Source organism: Apium graveolens, chromosome 2 (genome assembly GCF_009905375.1).
Source record: "Apium graveolens cultivar Ventura chromosome 2, ASM990537v1, whole genome shotgun sequence".
Taxonomy (NCBI): domain Eukaryota; kingdom Viridiplantae; phylum Streptophyta; class Magnoliopsida; order Apiales; family Apiaceae; genus Apium; species Apium graveolens.
The window spans coordinates 318965733-318989859 of record NC_133648.1 but is presented as its reverse complement, the minus strand read 5'-3'; the positions used below and the strand labels follow the sequence as shown (position 1 = coordinate 318989859).

General features: G+C 32.3%; 2 protein-coding genes across 3 annotated transcripts; both read right to left on the bottom strand.

Annotated features, from left to right (window-relative positions):
* Positions 1-1365: 1365 nt before the first annotated feature.
* On the bottom strand, positions 1366-4689 carry LOC141708966 (uncharacterized). The gene is made up of 6 exons (XM_074512835.1): positions 4309-4689; positions 3170-3250; positions 2870-2995; positions 2669-2723; positions 2502-2564; positions 1366-2403 (listed from the first exon to the last, which is right to left on the bottom strand). The coding sequence occupies exons 1-5, from the start codon at positions 4632-4634 to the stop codon at positions 2526-2528; spliced, it is 627 nt and encodes a 208-aa protein (XP_074368936.1). The 5' UTR covers positions 4635-4689; the 3' UTR covers positions 1366-2403; positions 2502-2525.
* Positions 4690-5651: 962 nt separating this feature from the next.
* LOC141708965 (ARF guanine-nucleotide exchange factor GNOM-like) lies at positions 5652-13521 on the bottom strand. Of its 2 annotated transcripts, none has more exons than XM_074512833.1 (4): positions 13407-13521; positions 13244-13302; positions 10143-10933; positions 5652-9589 (listed from the first exon to the last, which is right to left on the bottom strand). In XM_074512833.1, exons 3-4 carry the CDS (start codon positions 10881-10883, stop codon positions 5948-5950), a joined length of 4383 nt encoding a protein of 1460 aa, XP_074368934.1. In that variant the 5' UTR covers positions 10884-10933; positions 13244-13302; positions 13407-13521; the 3' UTR covers positions 5652-5947. The 2 variants fall into 2 exon arrangements, with proteins under 2 accessions (XP_074368934.1, XP_074368935.1); XM_074512834.1 differs by having other exon boundaries at positions 10143-10930.
* Positions 13522-24127: the final 10606 nt, after the last annotated feature.

Genomic DNA, 24127 nt, shown 5'->3' with positions numbered 1-24127 from the left:
TTTTGGAATCCGATTAATATTTATAAATTATTTTTGAATTATATATTTCACAATAAATAAGGTAAATATATTAAATATTAAAATATTTAAATATATCCGATTTTTGTTCCGATTAATCCCTCCGATTAATCTCTAATCGGTAGCTAAACCGATTAGTGCCGATTACCGACTTTTACAATCATGGATATATTTGATTTTTAATATATATTAGTGACATTTTTGTAAATATACATAATTTTTTTAAATTACAACAATACTCTCATGTTTATATCGTCTTTATTAGCCGTGGTTTATCGATCCCCTTTTAGAAGATTTGTGTTGCCTTGTGTCAACATGACTGACTGGATTCATCCCGTTGACTAACAATCTTACAGAACCTGATAATTTAGTATAACTGCTATTAAAGATGACATGCTGGAGACAAAATCACGCTTACTTATAAATCTCTTGATTCTTTGAAAAACGGTATATTTTGTCAAGAATGATATAATTGAGTTTAAAGGGAATAGCAAGGAGGCTTAAAATAGTTGCACTTCCAAGTAGCGCCTAAAAGAGGGGGATGTGTAAGGCTGTCAAACGGATAATTCAGATACGGATATGCCTATACCCATATCCGCATCCGCAATCGTCATATTCGAATACGGATAATATCTGCTTTATTTCGGATACGGATAATATCTGCTTTTTCTCGGATACGAATGCGGATATTTCGGACAAATATCAGGTTTTTTTGAATTTTTTTGTTGCCCATACCGTTTTGACGATAATTATAAAACATTTTCTATGATTAAATACAAATAATATATTTATATATGTATAAAGTATGTGTACATTATATAAAATTTGTAAAAACTTATTATTTAATAAAATTTACACACACTATAAACTAAAAAAATAAATTTTAAATTATATATAATCATATATTTATATAATTTAAATATCATATATGTATTTAGTTTCGGATTCGAATATCCCGAATTCGGATACGGAAAATATCCGTTTTTTCTCGGATACGGATGCGAATTTTTTGGACAAATATCGGATTTTTCGAATTTTTTTGAGGGATGAGATACTTAGATCTGCAGAATACTGGAAGAGGGGTGAGGAGACAACCACTATGACATCTACTCTGTGGTATATGTTCCACAAGAGCAGGTGGATAGCATCCTTTACCGAGTCGCGGAACCTTGAATTTTTCAAAAAGAAAGCTGATAAAGAAAATGGGAAGAAATAGATACATTTTTCTCTTCAGAGATCCAACAAGGTTGCAAGATCCACAGCCGTCGTACATTTAATTACTTGTAACCACCGTCGAGCTGGCTGGTCAGTTCAATATTTAACTAGAATAAAAAGGACAAATAAACATGATTCCCCAATCAACTTAAATTGTCATTACTATGTAAATCATACATAACAGTTCTGACTCTGCAGTTTTATACTCTAAGAATAGATGCACAAACTTACACCTTGTAAAGACCAAACCAGCCTACAAACACACCTCCAAAGTATCACAGCTTGCCTCCAATGACCACAAACACGGAAAGTCAACAAAACAAAAATTCAGCGTCAACATTTGGAAAAGCACAAAATGCCTGGTGCCAATACATACCTGTCCCTAAATCTTCAAATATTTTCCCAGAAAACATTTAATGAAATACGATCCCCCTCTCTTTGTCAAGTCTTTCAAGATCAAACTTGACCAGTTAACACCGACTCTAGCCAATTTTTATTTTTTTAGTACTTAAATCTCTGGAAATTCCTAGCTCAGGATGGAAACACAGTTAGTTATCCCACATCTTTAAAAGCTTCCATTAAACTAAATAGTTACATAAAACTAGCAACCTAAAATTCTTAATCTATGTCTAGACGGGCCATCGCTAATTTATATCAGTCATATAGTCATAAACATATGTCCCTTCAAAGATGTCATTATTTCTCCTCCTCAGATAAGCCTCGCTAAGTTCAATTTTAGAACAAGAATCTAAAGGTTTCAAAGGGAATGGCAAATCCAAGTAGGATCTCTACATATGTAAATACGACAATTTTAAAACTCTAACATTGATTAGTAGATTTTTTTTATTTAGCTATATTGCTATCTGACTCCTATAGGATCCTGAATACAAGACTATAACATCGAGAGGGGGGCCTATAGAACGTAAAGTTTAGAAGAAGATTTTTAGTATTTTAAACTTTCCTTGTGGTCATTGAAGGTGAGGCTGATTCTTCAGGAGGTTGCTTCTGGTTTAAATAAAACAAGTTCACTTATAAAACTAAATATTGGCCCAAACAAGACGCAGGCATCCTGCACTATCTCTTACGCTGCCTCGTACAGAATGGAAGAGTGAAACCTCCAGTAATCTATATTGCAAAGATAAGCTGATGGGGAAATCAACAGAAAAGAACCTGAAAATAAAAGAAAGATTTTAAACCAAATGTATAAAACATGAGCAGCAACATCTTGTTTAAAACTTGAAAAACATAAATTCAGGCACAAACTTTACCAGAATAAATATGAAGTTGGTTATTTAGGACCCTCCACCTGCCTTATTAGAAATAGCTGTCTTCTGCATAAAAAAGATAAATACATGTCAATATAAAAAAAATATAACCTAACATCCCATGTTCCCATTATAGATTGGTAGTAAAAAAACACCAAGCAATGACTTACAGGTTCAATTTCTTTACCATTGCGGTGCAATGCAGATTCTGAAGTCTCCGAAAACCTGCATAAATGTTCCAAAGTAGCATACATCACACTAGATTAATACAAATTGCTATACCTCAACAAAGTTAACCGAAGTAATAGATAAAAAAATGCTCAGAAAAAAGGTAGAATACACAAATCCTCAACAATGTCTTTACTACATACCTTAGTGCTCTAGCTTTCTTCTTATCCTCTTCAACTGGATCTGTTTTTGAGGCGGGAGTAAACCTGGCAAGCCTCGCCTTCTTCTTCTCTTCCTCTGCAGCTGGTACAGTCTGCTCCAGCCCAAATCTAGCAATCAAGGTAAAGATATGATTCAAGGTCAAAAAAAACGTTACGCAATAAAGAAACCAAATATATTTCTCACCACTAATTATAATCAAATCCCATAAGCTAAACTGACATATTAACCAATGTGCAAGTTGCAAGTAAATATGCAAATAAATAAGGAAATGTAACTGAAACCTCTCAGCTCTAGCCTTCCTCTTATTATCCTCGGACTTCTTTCCGGTATCAGACTCTGGCACACCAGCTGCAGTGCCAAACCTGCGAAACGACAAGTTCAGTTTGCCTTATCAAATATATAACATGCCAAAAAGACATCAACTACAATGTGAAATGCCACTAACAAAAGCTTAAAGCATAAAAGAAGCCATCTCATAATAATTTAAGCAGTTAAACAAGCAAGTTTTCAAAGAGTATAATAAGATTAAAAAATCAAATCTACATTCTACAATTTTACTTGATACAAAACTAAAAGAGAAAGCTGAAAAGCTGAGGCAAGTTATATCCAAAATCGTTTTAATAACAACATAAAGTATAACTGAAGTTACTGTACAAATCAGAAACCAATGTATATAAAGTACATATCTAATATCCTGTTAATAATTACATCACATACGCACAATATAATCGGAAAAACAAGAGAAACGAGACCTATAATAGTCATGAACACAACTAAATCAGTGTTACACATCATAAAGTTGATTATCGATAACATACATACACAATTTATATACATAACTTCAAAGATACATACATCCAAACCTCTTTAATTAATAGCCTCAGGAGTCAGGACCGAAATTTTTAATCATTTTATCAAAGTTCACATATGTATATTACATCTATCCTTTATCGAGATTATTTAGTTATCCTTTTTCAAAAACTAATTTTCCGAGACTATTCATTTACTAGTTAGGTATTATACCTCTCAGCATGCAAATTACATTCTTTATCGAGATTATTCACATTTATCCTTATTTATCCTTCTTCTAATACTAACTTATTGTGAGTATTCATTTACCGAGTTTCTACTTGATACAAAGTATACCTCTCAGCAGGCAAATTGAATTACGTTCGTTCTCCAGATTATACCTTCATCCTTTTGTAAATACTAATTTATCGAGATTCAACTAAATAAATTTAATACGTCTCAGCACACAATGTAAGATCATTACTATTATCATGCATTCATCCTTTTTTCAAACTTTTTTCAAATACTAATTTATCGAGATTATTCATTTATCGAGACTCTACTCAAGTATTATCCGAACTAAGTTCTATATCGAGATTATTCATTAATCGAGATTCTACAAGTACCATACCTCTCAGCACGCGAATTACGTTTCTCCTGCTCAGACAACTGCACAGGCATTCCAAACCGCTCAGCTCTCCGTTTCTTCATCGCAACACTGCTATTATCATCCGCCGCATCTTTCACCTTCAATTCCTCACTAATCTCTACCGGATCTCTCGAACTCACCTTCAATTCATCGTCGCCGGCGGAAACATCGGCGTCCGGTGAAGTGTTGTTACTAGAAGCTTCGATTGATTGAGGAGCGTTGAGATCTGACTGGTCGTGTTGAGTTAGGGCTTTATCGGAGCTGTGTTTTGTTTGTTCTTCGCTCGTCGTCGTCGTTGTCGCCGCCATTGAGATCGCGTTAAGAAAATGAAGAGACGTTGTGTGTGTGTTTGGTGTGTGTGAAGATATTATTGGAGTTTGGGTTAGAAAAGGATTGTAAGCCCAAATGTATTGTGGGCTTTCGTATTAGCGTTTATGGGCTCTCTTTTGGGCTCTGTTTGTTTGAGTGAGGGGATCTTGTTTGTAGTTACTGCATTTTTTTAAAAAAAATGAATATATGTTTTAAGAAATTATCTAAATGAGCGAGTGTTAAATTCAGCACCTGAAACGAGAGAATAAACATTAACCACTTAAGATATCAAACCGTGACCTAGAATGTGCTTAATAAAATATATTTTTGATACAGCACAATAGTAACAAATTACTAAACTATTAATTTTTGGTTATTATTAAATAAATTTATTGAATTTGATACTCTACAACTACATAATTATAAAAAAATTATGATTTTTATTTCACTTATTTGGTTTTTCCCTGGCTAGATTCTCAATAATTATATAATTAAGTAATATTTATCTTTTATTTGAAGTTCTATTTTCTACAACTACATATTTTAAGTAAAATATTTATTAATTATATTTACTTAAATCAGGATATAATTCACTCAATTAACTAATTAAGTCGTTATTTTATGTTATTTTTTAGCTAGACCATTCAAGGTAATTTGAAAAATCCACTTTTTCGAGTATCTCAAGAAATAGTTCAAAAAATATAAAACCCGAAATCCGATTCGATCTGGAAAAAAATCCGAAAAGCCTGGTTCGAAAAAAAGCCCGGTCCGGTTCGTTCCAACCCGCAAGCCCTAAATGAGTCTCTTTTTTTTTTTTCAAAACCCGAAAAATCTGGATAAAAGTCCGGATTTAACAAACCCATTTAAAAGCCCGGATCTAAAAACCAATAGTTTGAGTTAAAACGAGATGACATATACGGTTACAGACTTGAAAACACTTCGCCTCTATATTATATAATCAGAAATTATTGGCTTTTAAACAACAATGCCCTCTTCAGTCTACAGATATGAGATAACACTGTTAGAGAATCAACTTTTCACAAATATGCAGGCAAAAACCAAATCATATATATAGCATACGAGAACTGCAATCTCTGGGGTATATAATTTACAGAAAATCCTGATCTATCATCTCTTCTTCACTGTTAATTTATCGGATCCAACCACTATATGTTGTTTGGAGGACCTTAATTAGCCTAGCTATGTTCTAATATTGAGGACCTTGACAAAAATTACACCTTACCAATAGCACACCATGTTCATATCATTAATCAAGCAGGCAAATACCCCAATCCAGGTTGCATCACACTGTTTAACCTACTGTTTCAGAAAGAGAATCAGTGGGAACAAGAATTTCCCCTATATTACCTCGATTAGGCGACGACTGTCCAGGATCTTGGTCTGGAAACACTTCGGATTGTAGAGATGGCGCGATGTTACTAACGTGTAACCATGTTAACTCCCACAAGCTATCTCCACCCAGTGCACTCCTCTGAACCAGTACCCCTTTTGTCTTCATTACAAGCAAAATATTTCTAAGCATCTCCGGTACAAGTTCTTGAAGTTTCTCACTTCTTTTCCCTCTCACTTTCACTTTCAAATACTTTTCCATCCGGCTGAGTACACCAAGCCACAATTTGCAGAAGGTAGTTAGCTGAGATAGAACATGAAGTAATTGTAGGAACACTTTAGATAGCAGTTTCAGGGCGTGGACAAGTGTCCCTTCCATATTTCGGTAGTCTTTTTGAGAATGCCCTTGTGCTAATTCAAGCAGATCATCAAGCACAGTAAATATAACCATATCAAAACACTGCAACCACAAGCCAAGTGGAAGATAGGCCTCGTCTATCCCTGTCAAACACATATGCATCGACATGAGAGCATGGTTCCTGACTTCTTCCCTCTGGTCAAGACAAACTTTCCTTAATCCCTGCACAAGCCTCAGCCACATTTCCCCTGTATCCTGGGATGCTTTAGCAGCCTCTCCCTCTGTTGCATCATTGGCTTCTTGAGCCCACGTAGCTAGGCAGGCAACAGAACCTGCCATAAGATCCAGGGCACGCACAGACCTATCAACCTGTCCAACTCGAGACTCCGCAAACTGTCTTGCTGCATCCACACACAGAACATAATTTGCTGGAACTAAGTGAGCTCCTTCAGACATGACGAACACAAGCGCATCGAACCCTGCTTCAGAAGCTTCTGGATGCCGAGCTGTGATAGAGACTAGTGATGCGATGGTTCGCCATCCCACTGGGGATCGGATGTGGGTTGCATTTGCTTTTACGAGGCGGCTAACTTCCTGCGTGATCTGCTCACAGTATGCATCAGCAACACGGGCATCAAGCTTCAAAACAAGCTGCAGCGATCTCAACAATTCATCAACCAAGTTTTCTTTGTAGGGAAGAAGCCGCTGGCAAATTCTGAGCAGTCCAAAAACAGCTTTCTCAATCAAGGGACATGGCATCACAGTTGACTGAACAATGTTAGATATGTGCTCGTACACACCCTGCCACAGAAGCACTATTCTGTCCCGATTATTTAGTGTAATTGCAATCAATAATTCCAAGCAGAAAACTGCAGTATCTTCTTCTTCAGGAGAGCTATTTCCCTTTTGTGGTCGCCCCGCAGCCCATATAAGGGCTCGTGCAAGATGTAACAAAGAATCTGATTGCAGAAACTTGCTCTCCGTGAAAATGCTGTCAATGTGGCACTTCTGAATTGTCTGAAGGGTCCGTTGATGAGCAACAAGTTGTTGTTCAGTAGCTTGCAGTCTTGGCTCCTCTGTATCAAGAGATAAGAGTTGACTAAACCGGCCCATCAAACCAGAAGATCTTCTTGGAGTGCCCACAGATTGCATTTGAGCTGAGGATAAAGAATTAGCTGGAGGTTTTCCATGCCCGGGTTCTGAGGTGTGCTCTGAGTCATCAGTTGCATCACTGGACACACGAGCAGGAAGAAGACCAAGCTTGTGCAATTTCAAGATACAATCCAGAATATTCCTCCATCCAGCACGGATGAAATCACCATATCTATTTGCAATTGTGAAGACTGTTATGGTTGCCATCCTAGCTTTTGAGTCATCACCAAAGGCTAGAACAGGTTCCTCGACAGATGATGGATTCAAGAGAGTAGTGAATTTGCATAGTGACACAACCAGATCATCTAGAACGTCTCCCAGATGATGGCAAGCCGAGATATTTGCAACAGCTAAAAATCCATCTATACATGTTTGGTAAACATCATCAGCTTCAGCATGATCAAATACAACAGAGATGGCAGCAATGGTGGGACCTGACATTATAGCAAACATATCTCGGTCAAGGTGGGCCTTGGAATCGGAAACAATGAATGGTGCAGACTTCTTGGCTTTGTTCATTAAATCAATCCAGCGGCTTGGAGTCATTTCGGGGAAACCGGCACCTTGTTCTGGGATTGTACGAATTTCATTCCTGCAAATTGAATGATACAACTCTATTAAAAAATCACGTGGAAGATCACTACCGCCATTTATATGCCTATTATTCCGGATGAAATCCTCCTCTGTCATTTTCTTCTTAACTTGCACATTGTGCTGATCTGTATTGAGCATTATTAGCGAGTAAGACAAAAGTAGAGCAGCATCTTTATTAGCTAGAATTAAAGGTGATTGCTCATAATATCTTTCCGAGAATGCCTCAAGAACCCTCTGTATCTTCTGAGATTCCCCTGGTAATCTGAAAGTTTCCAAGAAAAGGCGCAGTGCCGTATCCAAGTTCATGTCTTGGAAATCGAAAGTCCAAGCGAATTCGTGAAGAACGTGAACACAAAACTCATCATGATTTCCTAAAAAGTCCCCAACTAGATTTTTATCTAATCCAGCGGTATACCTAAAAAAGCAAGCCACGCTCTGGGGGTCAAGTTTGTCGGGCAAGAGATGTGTTCCTTGGAGAAATTCTAGACCTTTCTTAGGATCACGGTTAAAGTGATCAGCACCTATCATTAGCCTTCTTTTAATATACTTCCTCCGACGGACAAATGGAACCCAGTGGTCAGGATCACCATAGCTGTCACACTTTACCATCCAGAATGGGGTGTACTCCTCAAGATGTACCGGAGCGGATTCCGGACCACCTGATGCATTGCCAATACGCTCAGCCATTCCTTGAATCACGGCAATCAGACCATCCAGAGCAAGAATGTGCATTGCCGACAAAGGGCAGTTTACAGGAAAAGCACTTTTAGACAACAAATTAGCAAGGTCTTCAAACACGTTATTGCAAGTTATGTCACAGTCCAAATTTGCATACATTTCCACCATAAAGGCTTTTTGCCTGCAAAAGTCAACAAGGGCTTCCATGGCAACCTCCTGTTGCTGGTAAGGAGCACCATAACGGCTTTGTGCAAGCCTTAAAATCACACAAGAAAAGAAGGCTTCCATCTGCAATTTCAGTTCAGCACGCAAATGCTGATACAGATTTAAAACAATGCTACACACCATTGAAAGAATCAGCGGACTCATTGACAATCCAAATTGCATCAGATTACGAAACAGCTCATCTTGTATCAAATACAACAATCTAGGGTGACGACATATAGAAGGACCACCCAGTTCGACCGCGGAATTAATTAAACCCAGTGCGAAAAGAGGGACATCTTCGTCAAAGGCGATAGTATTGCCTCTGGGACCTATGGCCATATGCTCAACAGCATCCAACAATGAACACAAGAACTGAAAAATCTCCACCGTACAGGGGATTCCATATGGCTCAGTCATCATATGAAGATCAAAAGGTACAGAATCATTTCCATCACCAGGAGTAAAAATGTTTTCATGCATCACAGCAGCAACCACACCAGTTGAAGCATTAGATGCAAAACTTCCAGAGGAAGCTTGGGTATCATATTCAGAATTACTGTGTCCATTCTCCGATTGTTTGCTCCCGTTACTATAATCACTGTACATACCATCTACCTATGAAAGAGAAAACAGCTGCATAGTTTATATATACTCATAATAAAAAATATTAAGAAAAACCACAAGTGGCTAAATAAAGTGCCATAATAACATAATAGGAAAGGATGAAATAGGGTAAAGAGAAACATAGTTTAAGGTAAGGGACTAACAGCACCCTATGTGCATTCAAACCTATCTTTTCAAGCAGCTAAAAGGGTTTTAGAACTCACAAAATAAACACATGTGCACTCACTCGTAAATAAAAACTTAAAAAGAAGCAAAAATATATTAAGATTTTAAATTAAAAAAAGGAAGAACTGTAAACAGAGAGAGAATGTGGCCTGTGATGGACAAAGGCCAGAATTATGACCAGTTCACAAACTATTGAGTGAAAAAGCTATTATCAGTTCAAATTATTGTTGAATAGCCAACACCTTTGAAATATATTAGCCTTCATATTTAGATTTTTCATTCTATTTAGAGGTCACTAAGAAGCTTAAACAGTATTTTATTTTAGCTTGACCGGGACTATCTACATATATATATATGATCGAAAAAGAATTAAATGAACCTCCTGTATGGTGGGAACGCCTCCTTTGACCAAAGAACTATCTGCGTAGTCAACATCTCGAAGATGTGTAAAAATACATCTTACAAGTTCCTGCATTCCATGGCGAGCTATCCTCTGCAACAGCTCACCCTTTGTTCCTGCTTGATGAACAACTCGGAAACATGTGTTTACAATGGTACAAACATGCTGATTACTTAACATAACTGATGCCTTACTTTTCATGCAAGCCAAAAGAACTTGAAGTATCTTCATCAGAACTACTTCCTCAGATGCTGGATCTGTTACCTCAAATCTGCAGCTAGTTACCGCATCAACTACTAAGTGCATGGCATCTTCGACATTTACAATGCTCAGATCAAAAACATCAAGACTCAAAATCTTGTAAAGTGATGACAAAGCAACCCCTGTGATTGGTGCACCAGTTTCATCTGATCTAATCACATCTAAAAATGGTTGCAGATACAGAATAGGATTGTTTGTGTACCACTCATGCTGCCATGAAAATATTTTTCTACGCAACCCCTTGAGGGATTGGATAAGAGAATGTTCAAGCTGATCATCACCTGACATATAACGACTACCCCACCTTACATTCCTCCTCATCACTGCCAGCACAACACCTATTTCGGAATTGATCATACATGCTAAAGCAGATCTCTCTTGTTCAGGGAAACTAGTCTCAGGGTCTTCTGGTTCTTCTTTAATTGCATTGATTCCAGACTGCAGCTTCAGACGTCCCATCTTGAGGCAATTCCTTCTCACTCAACTGAGTTTTATTTAACAAGTAGCTGCTGTTGCATAAAGAAATATCTCAAGCTCAACCACAGTTTATACTTCACTTCGTAACAAAAAACCAACAAACCTGTGTTAGCAGGAATCTGCTAACAGCAGAAGTTCAAAAAAATACATTCACGTGTTTTGACAAAACATGATGTATATGTTTCTTAACAGATATACCATTCTTTTTCAAGCTTTTAGATAAGTTATGACATACTCCAATAACTTCTAACATTCTAACATAGCAGATCACTGGACAAGGAAGCATAAACAAAAAAGAAACATGCAATTCCATAGTAATTTTTCATAAATATCTTATAAAATATCAAAGAAATGATAGACGGACACACTTCCAAGTTTGTATTTCACATCATAAATCTTTTGAACAACAGATATCCTATCCAACTACCATATCCTTTATTCTTATGCATCAGACGATCCGCTTACCAGTAACTGATCAACGTGTCATGTTTATATCCTCAAGCACCACTAACAATACAAATTTCTCCGTTTATACACCACAGGTAATATCATCATGTCACTAGCCAACAAATTATTTTAACTTTGTACCTGGTACCCATCAAAGTAGAACCCTTTTATTTCAAACTAGGATCTATGTTACCTCGACTCAGCTGGAAGTGTTCAACATGGATACATGTCCAAATATCTGACTGGGCCAACATATTATTAAAAAAAATCCATGTTTTATCCAAAATGGAAGTGTCAAATATCCATATTAATGTGTGGTGTGAGGGTAAAATATAATGAGATTATAAATGTACAGCTCAATCATAATAGAACATGATAGACATAATGTCACTAACAGTTTTAATGAATCACAGCCGCAAACCATTTGGGATGATATGTTCATTAATGACATTGCAACTTTATCAACGGATACAAACTACGGTACATGTTATAGAAACTAGAAAGAAAATCAAACACATGATATAATCATCTGCATTAAGCCAATGTAGTAAAGATTTAAAGTCCCATGTCGAAGTTTAATGAGTTTCCAAAATATGTAAAGCTGACTCTATCACTGTCTCTCTCTCACACACACAAATCTTATAGTACCTCATTCTGCCTCAAATTAATAACTAAGGTACGAGCAAATACAACAGATAATTAATCTAAGCACAATGCAACAAGCTATTACACTTCAGAGCAGCAAATCGAGAAATTAAACTTTAAAAGTTGAACTTGAACGTAAAAGCAGTTGAGCATCAGCAATCCGACTGAAAGTGGGATGTAAAATAAGTAACAAAATTATATAAGATATGAACTTAAAGGCTAGCCAACAAATTTCATTTTCATCGTTTACGTAAGTCATGATCAAGCCTACTACGGACTACCCAAATTCAAACACGTAATAATAAATACTAGAGATTATAATGGCAATGTTTGTGTGTGAATTAACTGTGAGGCATTGGAATGAGATTGAGAAATTCTAGTTACGAAATCGAGGAGTGCATATTTACATACACGTGCTTTGACAGAATATGATCTACGAGTTTCCAAAGGGATGCCATTCTCTTCCAAACTTTCAGATAGGATATGATACTTTGTTAACTTATAACATTCTACCATTTTAACAAATGTCCAATTACAAACTGGGCAGCATTTTAAAAACAAATGCATGTTATATCCCAGTTAGAAGTTTGAAATGCCCATAATCATTTGTCCGATAAGGGTGGGACACAGAGTCCGGGCATAAAAGGCTGACATGAATATGTACACCTCGATCATCATGAAACATGATAGTCATAAAAACACAAACAGTTAAAATAAATCATAGCCGCTTAATCTTCGGGATAATATGTTCATTAATGACATAGCAACTTTCTCAAATGATTAAAAAAAGCTACATGTTGTAGAAAGGAGATCAGATACATGATGAAATCATCTGCATTAAGCCAGTATAATAAAAATTTACATAGTCCCGTGTCAAAGCTTATCGATTTATCTATCTACTCTATCACTGTCAGTTACACCTCTCTCTCTCTCTCTCTCTCTCTCTCTCTCTCTCTCTCTCTCTACCTACCTACCTACCAAATAATATATCTACTCTATCACTGTCACTCAGATATCGAGATCCACAATCTGCACTACCTCAATACGCCGCATATCAAAAAATAACTTACAAGCAACTTCAACAAACAAAACTATCTGAACACAATGCAAAAGGATAATCACACTTCAAAAGAGTAATTCAACTACTTAAAATCGAAAAAAAAACAAATATCAGCAATTCAGCATCAGCAATTTAATCTATAAGTCAACATAAAAAGTAATTAAACAAAATTAATAACAAATGTACTTACAGGCTAGCAAACAAACTTCAATCTCATCGTTTAAATAAGTAATGATCAGTTCAATTCCACTGCACGAATTCAAACAAGTAATCAGAAATAATTCAGAAAATTAAGTTACGAAAATGATGAGATAAATAAATATTTATATCTGAAATGAGGAGAGTTTGATTACAGATAAGTTAATAAGGATGAAGAATGGGAGTGTTATGGCGATCACGATATTGAAATTAGGTGTGCTTGGAATTATCGTCGTTGGCGACTGAGCGGAGAGTTGGAGTTTGTTATTTACAGTTTACTCCCTGTGCTGGATAAATATATAGTTTTCTCTCCTTACTTCTAAAAATTGGTCGAATTTTCAAAAATTAATAATTAACTAACGTAAAAGTCCGTGCATATATAGAAATATTATCTCGAATGAGTTTGCATCTATACAAAAATAATTTTTAAATACGATAAATGATTATTTTAATTTTCCACTGAGTTGTCTTATTTCTTTTTCTTTTCATACATACTGTTCGAGCGTATTAGATAATTTTAGTAGTGAAAACTTATTTTTTTCGTAAAGTTCGATTTTAACTTATCCCGAGAATATTGAGATAAGATATTTATTGAAAGTTATATGATCATAATTAATATAAAAAAAATCAAAATTATATCATCATAACAAAAACATTTGAAATTGTTTGTAGGGATATATATCGGGTCAATTCGGGGTCTGGGATTACTACCCCGCTCCTGATCCCCGAACACACCTTGAATTCGAAACGGCGATTTTTTTTATTACCGATCTCCGACATAATGGGGATTCCCACGGGGATGCGGGGAATAATTAAAAATAAAAATTTGTATTTTTAGTATATTTTTTTAAAAAAAATAATCTACTAATTCGTAATATATAAAAATATTGATAATATCTCATATTTTTAATATCAAATCATATTAAAACTGATTTATAATGTAAATGAATGACAAATTAAATATATATATATATATATATATTATAATGTTAAAAAAATAGATCAATAAAATTATAAATTATTTTAAAAATTTATAATTTTAAATACTATTTTTATAAAATTTATTTAATAAAATATATAAAAAATATATACCTCTTCCTGATATATATATATATATATATATATAACAAATCGGCGTTAATTAAGAGAATTTATAAATATGAAGTGAGTGAAACAAATTGGAAATTAATATGAGGTGAGTGAAATTTTATAATAAAACTACAAAAACTAAATAAAAAGGAGACACGTAAATAATATAAACTAACATTTTATTTACTAAAAAATTAAAGTAATAAAATGAATTTAATAAAAAAAAAGGATGCGACTAGTCTAATTAAAGTTTTAAATTTAACTCAAAAATTGATGTAGTATAATGGTAGTGATATGAAATGGGAGGTCTAGGTTCGATTATTAGTAGAAACAATATTATATTTATTTATAACAAAAAGTATATGAGAATGACATTATTGTAATTTGATAAACATTAAAATGACTTAATTTGTTCATAGTCCTCCTTTAATATATAGAAGGAGATTTTTTAAATAAATTACTTATCTCTTCGTCCCAGTTTACTTTTGTTTGATTTTTAGTCGTCAAATTAATTCTATTTACACCGTAAATTAAATATAAATCTTTTTAAAAAAAATTAAAAAATACACATTAAAGTATATTACATGTACTTTATACTAATATAATTTTTATAATTTTTTTCGATTATATACTATATCATATATGAAATTTTTTGATCAAAATTGAGTTAATTTGACTATAAAAAATCAAGTAACCATAAGAGTATTTGATTGTTTGTCAATAAATTATCCGATTTTTTTGATTTTCACAATCAGTAACCATGATTATATTATAGTTAAGCAAACAATTTATAAACAAAAAGAAGAAAAACGAGAGAGGCTACAAGTCATTCTTGAACGAGAAACTTCTCATACTTTATAATTTAACCGGTATTCTTACAGCATATGCACCGGTTTAGAGCATTAATTCATTAATTCATGAATTGAATTGATGGAGTTGATTATGTTCATGTGAAATCAAATTTTTTTCTAGGTTTTTATACACCCACATGACTACATCAATTCATCAATTACTATTTATCAGATAAATAATACATTATATTAGCTATCTTACTTAAAATTGTAATTTTTTATAGTACTTTTTTTAAAAATAACCTTTAAATGTTGATATTCTATACTTAGTATTGCTATATAATAAAATTCATATATTAAAGATATATAATAGTTACTTTTAATTAAATTTTAAAATTCAAAATTATTATATCAATATTTACTAAAATATAACATCTTTACAATAATATCTTTTCTAATTTACACAAATTTTACCGTATTATAAAATTTTGTGTAACAACAGTCTAACAGATGAATATTAAAATAATTTATATATCCAAACTGTTGTCAAGTGCTTGAAACAAAAATTTGGTGGAGCATTGATTCATTAAAGGAGTTATTAATGAATCAATGCTCTGTTGATAGCTCCGTTGATAATTGATGGGAGCAATATCTGACCGCTGCATTTCAGTTGTTCACTGAGCCATCAATTCTTTTGCTGAATTAACTTAAAAAGCAGTCGGTGCATATGCTCTTAGTGCCCCATTCTATTTTTCAATATTTTTTAGATCCTGCATCAAATTTCGTGTTAAATACAATCAATTTAAAATAATTCACAAGTGAATAATATGTCCCAAAATATTATAAAATTTTAAAAATAACCAAGTTATCTGAATTTAGCATTGTTTTTAACGGTTTTCTTATTGTATACCCATGATCTATGTATGTTTTGTAAGTTAGCTTACTTTTATTAATGAATATTTTTATATATGTAGAAATTCATCATTACGGAAAATAACACATAAATATAATAACTTATTTTGTGTCCATAGACACATGATATAAATTTGTTTATTCTAAATTCAAAATCGAGAGTTAATCCGATCATTTAAAAAAATTGAATTCACAAGTTAAAGTTTATTAAGAGCAACTCCGACCCGATGAGCTTTTAGCTATTTTTGTCTAATTGACACCGCAAAATAAGAACACATATACATATCCTTTAGAAAAAATCACACTCCAAGGAGCTCTCTGTTAGCCTAAATATAGCTAAATATAGCTAACCTGAATTAATGCCCCAGATTTGTCTGGGATCCCTCGCAGGACCTTTATATGTACATTTTCATTTTCAGCTCTAACCTTAAATTATGGGAATTTGTCTATTATGTCCCAAATAATAAGGCACTTTACAAATATGTCTCGTTTTGTTTAATAATTATAAATATGTCCTATAGTTAATTTTTAACTCATGTATTACTTAAAAATTAATATTAAATTATAAAAATAAATGTTTGTATAATTTATATGACTAGAATACCCTTATGAATATTATAATTGGCGCTAGATTTTTGTTACTACATATATCTTTTGATATGTAAACGGTTTCTATTTTTGCCTAAGATTTTAGAAATTTAGGTTTTTTATAGATCATATTGTGGCCAATTTATGTTATGTGTATGAAATAGAAAATCGGAAATAATAATTTTTGGATGTTAGTTTTTATTCTCTTTTTTGTAAAACATAACTTTTTTTTTTGTTATTTTAACATCTTGAGTTGTTTTAATAATAATAGTAATTTATTATTTGTAATAGGAATTCAAAAAAAAAATATATAAGTTTGTAGCTCACAAACTAGGGTATATAACACTTAAAATAATATTGATTTGAATTTCAAGAATTGTAATCTTTTTTGTTCTTTTTTAAACTTAAGTTTTTTTAATTTTTAATTTAACAACCTGCATATCATTGTTGATTTTTAAATAATTGATTTATGTATTACTTTATTTCAACATGCGTTTAAAGTGACTTGTTTACCGGTTCCTTATATTTATGAAAAATTAATCTTATTTTAATAAGTAATTTATAGAAGAAAAAAAAAGTTCATTCATTTGTTAGTAATAAGGGTTATTTAAGTAATTTACAAATATGAAATACTAAATTTAATCATGGTTAATTTAAAGTGATAAAAAATTTCAAATATAGGATATATTTGTAAATACAATTATAAATGGGACATTTTTGCAAATCAATTTTTAAAATAGGATATATTAGTAAAACACCCTTAAATTATCTCTATGCATTATCACTTTATTTTTCTTTTACATACCATAGTTATTTATTAAAATATTAAAATTATTTTAATAAACTACAAGGTCAAAAATTACAGGTATATCTATGATGATGAAAGAAATTCAAGAAAACAAATATTTAGTTGATGTCACCCCCACAAATTAAATTGAACAATGATAACAATAAATTATTATTCATACTATAACATATTATTACAATTTATACCATTATATATATATGTGATTTATTCGGTCTCGATTTTATTATCAATTCACAGTATTTATGATCATTAAAAAAAGTTCATTGAGAATAATATTGCCGCAAAAATATAATTATTAAAATTTAAATTTGATATTAAAATATTATTTTTAAATTGCACGTAGCCATTATAGGTAATTCCATTAGAACACAACTCCTAAGTAATTATTATTATATACTTCCTCTGCCCCTCCCAATTGTTATTATTTTTTGGGATAGTATCCGACACACATTTTAAGATGAATATAAAATATAGTTTTATAACTTTTTTTAAAAAAAAATCTATCTTTTTATGAATAAAAATAGAATGTTTAAACTTTTATTCAGAAAAATATTTTTTTTTAAAAAAAGATAAAGAACTATACTTTTTTTTTCATTTTGAAATGATTGATAACACTCTCTCAAAAACGATAACAATCGGGAGGTACGCGGGGAGCCACCCATCTATACTATCTATATACTATACTATAATAGCCGGAATAGAGATAATTTGGTTCAACGGTTTGGTTCAACGATAATTTCTTAATTTTAATTATTACTAAAATAGATAAATAATGTTATATATCTAATAAACTACTAAATTATTAAACTATTACTAAATATAGTATACTTATCCTACTAAACTATGAATACAACTTATCCTATTATTAAAAAATATAAATAATAGTGTTATATATCAGCTAAACTACTAAATTGTTAAACTACTAGAAATAGTCTATTTATTCTATTAAATTACGACCACATGTTATTCTATTATTTGTATTATAAATTTATAATAATTATATATTTATATAAATATTTTAAAAATATAATATAACCGGATAAATAAAAATTTAAAATATTAATGAGAACACGGGATTTATGCTAGTCTATGTTATCTTAAAGGCTACTAATGCCCATTTAGAATTTACCCACTAAATTTACCCACTAAATTTACCCATGAATTTACCCATGACCCACTATCCATGACCCATTTAATTTTTTTACACATAAAACATTATATTATACACATATCCATGGATCTTTTAAAATTTAAATATTTTATAACTCATATAAAAACTAACCTATTATACAGCTAGACCCCCCCCAATTGTAGCAACTGATTAGTACGTTCAATTTTTTTTGAATTTTAAAATTTAAACATCTTATCTAAGGAAATATTTGCATGATTTTCTCACATCTGTTACAACACTAATTCAATGATAATTATTGGTTTCCTTATTCTCTCTCATTCTTTATTTACACGTTCAATTGTTTTTTTTTGAAATTCAATTTTTCTTAATTATCTCATATCCAATCAAATTACCCAATTAATATTATATGTGTGCTACTAAAAATCCACAATTTTAGCCATGAATACGATAAAACTATCTATTCAAATATATCTACCTTCAAAAACCACTATTTCAAATTATATCAGACATTTATCTCTCTCATTCTTTTATTTTCAATTTTTTTTTCTTTTTATTCGACTTTTTACTCTTTTTTTTGTAATTTTAGTATAATTTTTTTGTATTGATTTGATATGTAGAGTCTTTTACTCTTTCTTTTTTGTAATTTTAGTATTACAAAAATTATTTTTCAATGGTTCCATTTTTAGATTATTTTAATTATTTTTCAATGGTTCTATATATATAATCTTAAAGGCTACTATTACCCATATAAGATTTACCCACTAATTTACCCATGACCCATAATCTATAACCCATTTTATTTTTTTACACGTAAAACTTTATATTATACAGATATCCATGAATCTTTCACATTTAAATTTATCTTAACCTATATAAAAACTAATCTAACATATCAATTTAGACACTTAAACTGCTCCCTGATTATAGCAACTAAATAATATGTTTGATTTTTTTTGAATTCTATTCATTGTAAACTATGTTACAAACAAACGATTTCTCTCAGATTTATCATTTTTTTTCTCCTTCTTCTTCTTCTTCTTCTTCTCTCTCAGTTTCTTCGTGTGTGTGTGTATATATATTCGTAATGTATGTGTGATTTGTTTAATTTGTTTGATTTGTGCAGGATAAAGATATAATTGATTATACATCAATTATTTCGAAATTAATGTATTTAGATATGCGTTTGTATTTGTGATTATCATTGTATCTATTACAAAATTGAATTTCTGTAATGCTTTCTCTTATCTTTTTGATATTTGTGTTTACATGTTGGAGTGATTTTTTATACTTCTTATATTTCAATTTCAGGGGATTATCAAGACTCAAATAACTCATCAATGTTTGAGGCGATTGATAGTTTCATATCCCTCACTCCACCGGTATAGTTACTTTGTGTATTACGAATATGCAGACCTCTCATGTGAAAGGGTAACCATTATGGTTCGTTAATTGATTTAAAGTATGTACAATTTTTAACCATAGTTTTTTGAATATTTTTTGGATCGTTTTTTTTGCACTCCAACTATTTGATTTAGTCCTAAACAACTTCATTTCGATTTTTTTGTTGTTTTCTCACATAATGTTATACTTTTATTATTGTATTTGATTTTTCTCATTTTTTGTTAATTGTAGAACTTGGTGGATTATTTTCTGATTATATTGTTCTCCATATTGGTTTAGATTTGTGCAGACGCGGGGATGAATTTCACCATGTTTTTAACAAATTTTAAGCCAGGTGTGCACGACTATTTAATTTCACCGTGTTTTTGTCGAGTTTATATCCTTTTATCCAATTTTAATATAAATAAATAGTTCCAGACTACTATTCCATAACCGTGCACTTAAGATTATGTAGTTTAATTACTGGTGAGATATTATGTTGATACTCATTTGATTTTATGTTGATAGAATATACAGGTTGGGAGAAATATCAAGAGATTTAAAGTCAATATTTTTTTCGCCTTTATTGCTTTAGGATTGTTCTTGATAATGTTCATATTATGTTGATACTCATTTGATTTTATGTTGATAAAATATACATGTTGCTATAGCATTGTTCTTGATTATGACAAAAGTAATACATTTTATACCACTTTTTCTCCGATTTTTCTACCCTCCCCCGGTTTTAATCATTTGGATTGTATATCATTATATATATATATATATATATATATATATATCTTTGTACTTGCAGGAGAAAATTTGGAATAAGAAGTGATGAATGAACTTACCGAGGCAAATACCAATTTCTTATTGCGATGAGATAGTCTGTCATATTAAATTTGAAGTAACTTGATCACAAGGAATTGCTAGAAAAAGTAATGACCTGAGGATTGCAGATATATTGTATTATATTTAATGTTTGCAGTTGCAAGATTTACTGATTTTTCAGAATTACGTGAACTGTGGAGCATATTTAAAGAGAGATTTTGGAAGTCAATTGAATTATATATGCCAGTATAGAGGTGATTGTCCATGTTCAAGTGTATATAACATGCCTCATATGATAAAATGTCAAATTTTTAAATCTTTTTATAGTAATTGAATATCCCTTGAAAAATAAGATGTTAATATATGCAGTTAGGATTCCAATTATCTTCTTTCATCTTAATGCAGTTGTGGATAATTTATGAGGCAAAATTTCAATTCTAATCGCAGATGGGACACATCTTTGTCTCTACATCTGCACAATCGCCATCAGCAACAAAAACATTTTTCTTGGCATATAATTCAACAACATAGTCTATTTGAGAAATAAGGATGAAACCTATATACAGGTAAGAGTGCTAGAAATTTTACTAATATACCAAAAATTTAAGTCATATTTAAAATTTAAATTTAGGAGTCTCTGATGTGGAATACATACCATGGTGTATACTTTCGTTTTAGATTTCCCTCCATGACACATCTAATACATGTCTTGATGATGTATTGTTTCATTCTATAATAGAGATTAACGTGTTGCAGAAGTCGAGCCGTAATGTAGACTGCATTTGATCCCAGCGTAAATCTATGACCTATTATATATTTGGCAATATAAATGTCTTGATATTCATCTCTCTATTCTTATATGTGTATATGATTTGGATTTTTACATATATATAAAAAAAACAAATTAATTGGAGTTGTTTTATATAGGTGCAAGGATTTGTGGTTGTGTTATCACAATTCAGGTGTACATGATTAAGTTAAAAGTGTCGTCGATCCCTGTTAGGAATATATGTGCATTAGTTTGATGATATGTTTAACAAAACACTTAAGTAGAAATTCAGTGTCTGTAGCCTCAACGGATAAGACCACTTTGGCTATCCGTTGATGGTGTAGCTTTACTTAGAAATAAGTCTAGTGTTGTAGCATATTTCAGTCTCTGTATTTAAGATGTAATTCATAGAAGTTGAGAGAAACTATGAGTCATGTTGACTACTAGAAGATATGCATATAGGAAGGCCAATTGTAAATATTTCATGCCTTGTAATTTTGTATAAATGAAGTGGTATCAACGGATGACTTAAAGACCTTCAACGGATGAGAAGCTAAGCTTCAACGGATGTCTCTAAAGCTTCAACGGATAACATCCTTCAACGGATGAGTGCATCAACGGATGAAAGCTTCAACGGATGTTCTGTTGATTAACCGTTGATAAGTGGTAGTTGTACCTACAAACAGAGGCACGTGGGTGAACAGAGATAACTGAAATGTGGCAGCCTAATTTCAGGAACATCAGAAAAAGCAGCCGTTCTACTCTAGTATAAAGAGACATTAAGTCAACAAAGTACTGGAGTGAACTGGAGAAGAAACAAGTGGAGATCTTACTTTATTATTTTATATATCCTTGTCTTCACTTGTAAACTTGGTAATATATAAACCAAGTAGTAGCTAGTAATTAGATAAGAATTTTTCCAGAGCTGTTTAGAAAAATCTTGAGAGAAAAATTATCTAGTTTGTACTAGGATGCAGCTGTGATCAAATTCTTAGATCACAGAATTTCTGAAATACCATCTCTGGTGGAACAACAAATCCACCAGAAAAGTTTTTAAAGGTTTATTGTGTTCTTTACATTTGTGTTTGAATATATATATGTCTGTATCAGCTTAAAGCAATTCACACACTTGTTCATCTTGAACACACAGTCTTTATAAACTGCTCAAAACTTGAAAAAGTTTTGAGATTTACATTCAACCCCCCTTCTGTAAATCTCATTGTTAGTTCTCTAGAAATAACAATTGGTATCAGAGCAGGCTCTTGACAAACAAAGAGTTTAAAGATCTTGGAATCTAACAAAGATGAGTAAGAAGGATATTGGAGTAAAAATCCCAGTTCTTGACAGAGACAGTTATCACCACTGGAAGGTGAAAATGCACCTTCATCTACTCTCCCAAGATGAAGGTTATGTAAACTGTATTGAGAATGGTCCTCACATTCCCCACAAAGTAGCCACAGTTGCTACGGCCACAATTGCTGTTGGTCAATCCATTCCAAAACCTAGAGCAGAATGGACAATGGAAGACACAGAAGAAGTCCACAAGGATAAGAAGGCTATGAACATTTTGTTTAATGGTCTTGACAAGGATATGTTTGATAATGTGATAAATTGCTCAACTGCCAAAGAGGTTTGGGACACAGTTCAGCTGCTGTGTGAAGGTACAGAACAAGTAAAAGAGAACAAGATGCAGCTTCTCATTCAACAGTATGAGTATTTTCATTTTGAAGAAAATGAATCTTTAAATGACACATTTAACAGATTCCAAAAGCTGTTGAATGAATTGAAGCTGTATGGTAGAGTGTACCAGGTGAAGGATTCAAATCTTAAATTCTTAAGATCCTTGCCAAAGGAATGGAAACCCATGACTGTCTCCTTAAGAAACTCTCAGGATTATAAGGACTTCACTCTTGAAAGATTATATGGAATCTTGAAGACTTATGAACTAGAGTTGGAACAGGATGAGGTATTGGAGAAGGGGAGAAAGAAAGGAAGTTCAGTTGCATTGGTAGCTGAAAATGAGAGGGAATGCAGACAAGAAACTGTGAGATCTACATCAAACTCCAAAGATGGTACAAGATATCAGGAATCAAGCAAAGGAAAAGAGCAAGTTGCTGAGAATGAAGACAACTCCAGTCAAGATGACTCTGATAGTGTTGATGAGCATCTTGCATTTCTGTCCAGGAGATTTGCAAAGATGAAGTTTAAAAAAAACACTAGAGCCACTAAACCTCATAAGAACATGGTGGACAAATCAAAGTTCAAGTGTTTCAATTGTGGTATAAGTGGACACTTTGCAAGTGAGTGCAGAAAGCCAACTTCTGAAAAGAAGAAATTTGACCAAGTAGATTACAAGAAGAAATATTTTGATCTGCTCAAGCAAAAGGAAAGGGCTTTCATTACTCAAGAAAAAGATTGGGCAGCTGATGGAGAGGAAGAGAATGAAGATGTGGAGTATGTCAACTTAGCTCTCATGGCTGATTCTGAGGAAAATGAAGTTAGTTCATCAAGCAATCAAGTAACAACTCAGGTAATCACTACTGATGTAACACAACTTACTAAAGAAGAGTGCAATG